Source organism: Stylophora pistillata, chromosome 11, assembly GCF_964205215.1.
Source record: "Stylophora pistillata chromosome 11, jaStyPist1.2, whole genome shotgun sequence".
Classification (NCBI taxonomy): domain Eukaryota; kingdom Metazoa; phylum Cnidaria; class Anthozoa; order Scleractinia; family Pocilloporidae; genus Stylophora; species Stylophora pistillata.
Window position 1 is genome coordinate 27,839,300 of NC_142529.1, and position 4,503 is coordinate 27,843,802.

General features: G+C 36.6%; 1 protein-coding gene across 1 annotated transcript; it reads right to left on the bottom strand.

The window, feature by feature from the left end:
- Nucleotides 1-635: 635 nt before the first annotated feature.
- LOC148720967 (melanocyte-stimulating hormone receptor-like) lies at nt 636-2,135 on the bottom strand. The gene has a single exon (XM_088739489.1). The coding sequence runs from the start codon at nt 1,849-1,851 to the stop codon at nt 904-906; it is 948 nt and encodes a 315-aa protein (XP_088595615.1). The 5' UTR covers nt 1,852-2,135; the 3' UTR covers nt 636-903.
- Between the last annotated feature and the right edge of the window lie 2,368 nt (nt 2,136-4,503).

The window sequence follows — 4,503 nt, forward strand, 5'->3', positions numbered from 1 at the left end:
GTTTGCATTATTTATTTGTTTTCCTCCTTTCGCCAACAAATTAATATTCTTAGTGATTTTCCTGGATATTGATAAGCCAAAGTTTGCCTATTATATCGTAGTTATACAATTTCTTCGCTTCCAACGTCTTGTTCGCGAAAAGACAAGTAAATTATTTTGGCATCAAACAAGCTTTGACGTATAAGGCAGGTCACTGAATTCTTCATGTCGTAATTCTCTCAAGCGATTATATTAGCAATTGTCCTCTGATAATGAAGTTTTTATTATAATGCTAAAGTTAACATGATAATCCATTGATCGAGAAGTAAAATGAACGAATTGGGATAAATTTGATCGAAAAAACAAAGTTTGTGTTGTTAACTTGCTTGCTGCCAATTTTGGTGACCGAGAGATCAAGGCTTTTAGAGAAAATGGTGAAAGAAACAAAGGTATCAAAAACTGTGTTCAGCCACCTTAAGCTAGGAATGAATTAGTATCAAGAGTCAAACACATGGACAAATGTGATAGTATTATTATTCTACAACTTATTAAAAGCTCAGTCTTCTTATGTAGAAATTCATGCAGAGCTGAGTAAGGAGGATTAATGAATATCATCAGTGTGGGGAAAAAAAAGAAAAATCCGGTGAAAAGAACTCTAAGAACCAGTAACTTCAATTTTATTCCATATGTTAATTTACACATTGCTAGCATTAGTCAAGCAATATTATACATCTCTAAAATTCATAAGCATTATGCACTATGTACAGACTTCCAATTTAATGATAAGTTTCTAATTTCTTCCTATATATCCAACATACAACATATCTGACGAGAGTTCTCTCTGGGTGGTACTGATCGTGACGTTTTTACAAAGCTATGAAAACTGTCCATTAGAGTGTACCCTAACAAACCTGGGATCTAACTCTAAAACCATGGACAGCAAAGCGCTACTCTGATTGTCTGTTTCACTACTTGTCTCACTTCACTTATCTTCCAGCAGTAAATAAACGGGTTTAACGTCGAGTTAAAGTAAAGCAAGACACCTGCTACTCCCATTATGCCTACTGAGTCTAATGAATACGTTTTACCGTCACCGATTACTACTGCCACTATGATTAAGTATGGTGCGTAGCAAACTACTAGTGCTAACTGCACCAACAGTGAACTGTACACTGCCTTTTTGTATAGCGCCATGTTCAGTGCATTTGGTTGGCTCGGCTGTTGTGGGCCATGATCTTGTTCTTGAGCCTGATGATGACTGAGACCCCGAAAAATGTTTAAATACGAGAGGAATGAAATAACAAGACAAGATGGTATAGTTATATAGCCAAACCAAATGGTTATTCGGTAATCTAATATGGAGCATAAAGCAGCGACGCTAGAAACAATCCAAAAGGTAGCTAAGATGATGTATGTGCGCTTCAAAGTTACAATTTGTCTGTATCTCAGCCCCAACAACAGGGCGAGAAGTCTGTCCACGCTTATGGCCGTTATCGTCAACAACGACACTCCACATAATGCTGCGGTTGTGAGGGAGGCGGCGTCATGTGCGTATCGACAAAGATTCCATTGTTCGTGGACCACGGAAATCCAAGTCGCAACAACGAGAGGCTGGGTAACAAGACCAACCAACAGATCAGTTGTTGCCAGACAACGATACAAGAGTTTAGACGGCGGATGAAGGGAAGATTCTTTGTGAAGGGCAACAAGGATAAGGGAATTGCCAAGAAATGCTGAGATGGAGAGGAGAATGTGAACTGCTGCGAAAAAAACTGATTCTTTCTTAGGCCCACTAACCAATAAAAGGGAGCATCGCAGTTCTCCAAATGTTTTGGTCAGTGTTCCACCTCTTGTGAAATTCGTTGGGGACATTGCTCTGTGTTCGATTCGTTTTTTCTGGCAAGTTATCTATGATTGCAACGAGAAATGAGGTCCAAACAGCACACGCCTACCAACGATCACTGAAACCCTACTTCCTAAACAATGTCCACAATTAAAATCCTCACCTGCGTTTAAGCATTTAACATGCGTCAGAAAATTCTCTGTTGTGTTAAATAATGCCCGGAACATGCGAGGTACCTCATTTGAGAAAAAATACTAAAATATGGAGACATCTGTTATTAACCTCCACGGACAGGATGCTAATCAAATGTTCATATTATTTTTTCGGAATTGAAACTTTAATCATTATCAGCCTCGGCAAGTTTGACAGATAACTTAAACTAGCGATTTTTCGCGGTTTTATAATAAATTGAGTTTCACGAATGGATCAAAATGTTTTAATTCAAATTGTGGTCGTAGCTGCGAATTTAATTAAAATATTCGAATTTACCCGTGTAGTTAATTGCGCTTTGCAGCTTTTCAGTCATCTTTACCTATCCGACCAGTACCTTAGACGAAATTGCCACAAAAGCAAAATATTACGCCAGCAAACCATTTTCTACAATTATTTTGTCATTCTTTGTTTATCCTCCTCCTTTTGCCAGTGAACTCATAGTGATTATCCCTGATAATGACAAGCCTAAGGTAGCCAACTAGACCCTAGATCAAATTTGTTTTCTCAGTTCCAATGTCTTGAACACAATATATAAGACCAAGAAAATACTTTCGTATCAGGTAAACTTCCATGCAAAAGGAAATTTACTGAACTTTTCTTCCTTTGATTGCCTTCAGCGATAAATGATTCTCGCTGGGTAATGCTGACAGTTATTTCCCAATATGGAGGTAAACATGACAATTAATTGATAGAGATGGAAAATAAAGGGATGCGTTTTCCAATCGTATCGCTGACTCAATGAACAATTTTTTTTTACTAGTTTATTATCATTTTTTTTTTTGTCTTTCGAGCTCGATTGTAAAATTGGCATTTAAAATGTCTTTGGAAACTGTGTACCGTGTTAAAAAAGTTACTTTTTTCATACCCTAAATGGTATGAATTAGCAATAAAAGGCAAGCCAGATATAGAGACATCTATCGTATCATATTTAGAAGAGCCACAAACCATCTCTCTTAATTTGATAGGGTGCTTTTGAAATGTCCATATCATCTGCATGAACTTTAAACTTGACTGATCATTATCAACCTCGGTAAAATAGAAATAAAGAAAAATAAAAGCTGACGATTTCACTTGGTCTGAGAAAAAAACTGGAAACTCGAAAGCATCACACTATTGAAATTGTAATCAGAGATGCCAGCTTATATTTAAAATACTTCATTTCAATTTCTAGTGAACACAGTTTTGCACATTTTCCCATACATTTCCTTCTAATTTTCAAGTGTGGATACGCTATTGTCCTAGAACCGGTACGTTCTAACTACTGTCTCGTCGCTAAGAGTTTGGACGGCTAATGGAGGGAAGATACCTTGTGAACGGCAACAATGATAAGAGAATTTCCAAGAAATGCTGTTGGGAAGAGGAGAATGTTAACTGCTGTGATAAAAACTGATTCTTGTTTAAGTCCAGCTTCTAAAGGGGGGGGGGGGGGGGCAGCATAGGAGTTCTTGTGTTGTTTTCGTCTACTTTCCACCTCTAGTGAAATTTGTTGTCAACATTATCTGTTTTCTTTTTCTTGTCGTGTATTTGTGATTGCAAGGAGAAATATTTGTGTAAACTGCAGACACCAAGCCGCGATCGCTTAAACCTCACTTCTTTAAATTTAGCCACATAAAGACCACTTCACCAGCCTTTATTCATGCAAAATGTGTTCGGAAATTTTCTTTCAAAAACTGATTATTTTTTTTCCGGAACCCATCAGGTGCCTCACGTATGAAATAGCAATAAAAGGAGATTATAGACACCTGCTTCAGTTTTTACAATGCACTGAACAGATAATAATAATAATAATAATAATAATAATAATAACCTTTATTTTAAGAGGATGACACCAATTACTTTTGAAAGTATTCTCCCTAGAGTCTTTCTTTACCTGGATCATTTCATCCGGATAATTTGAAGCGAATATTTTGGTATGAAGCAAGTTTTCTTTTATGTGGCAAGAGATTGAAGTCTTGTTGCGATTCTCTTGAGCGATTGACAATTCTCTTTTCGTAGTAAAAGTTGTTATCCAATATTGAATTAAACATGGTAGTTTATTGATGGAGATGGAAATAAAGGGATGTGTGGTCATAACCTATCAAGACTCGATAAACAATTTTTTTCATTCTAGTTTTTTTAATTTTATCATCACTTGTGAATAAAAGTTGCGCACTAATCCGCCTATTACCAACTCTTACCAGTCTTTCAAGCTCGACTGTAAAATTACCGCATGCTTCATATCGCACACAGACCAATGAATAATTCTTGTAAACTCAAAATTTAGGAGACATCAGTCATGACAGACCCGACCTCGTTTTGAGTCTAGGCTTTATCGAATACCAATTTATTCATTTTGTACTCGTTCTATAGTTACTTTTCTTTCAAGCCTATAATTTTTTTTTTACTTTAAATCTGTTATTATATTAATCGACGGGGAACTAGCTGATGGACAAACCAAACGAGTGCGTGAATCTGTTGCTTAAAAGGTG

Excerpts from the sequence above, each read along its gene's own strand:
- LOC148720967 (XM_088739489.1), bottom strand. The coding sequence starts at position 1,851 with ATGTCCCCAACGAATTTCACAAGAGGTGGAACACTGACCAAAACATTT.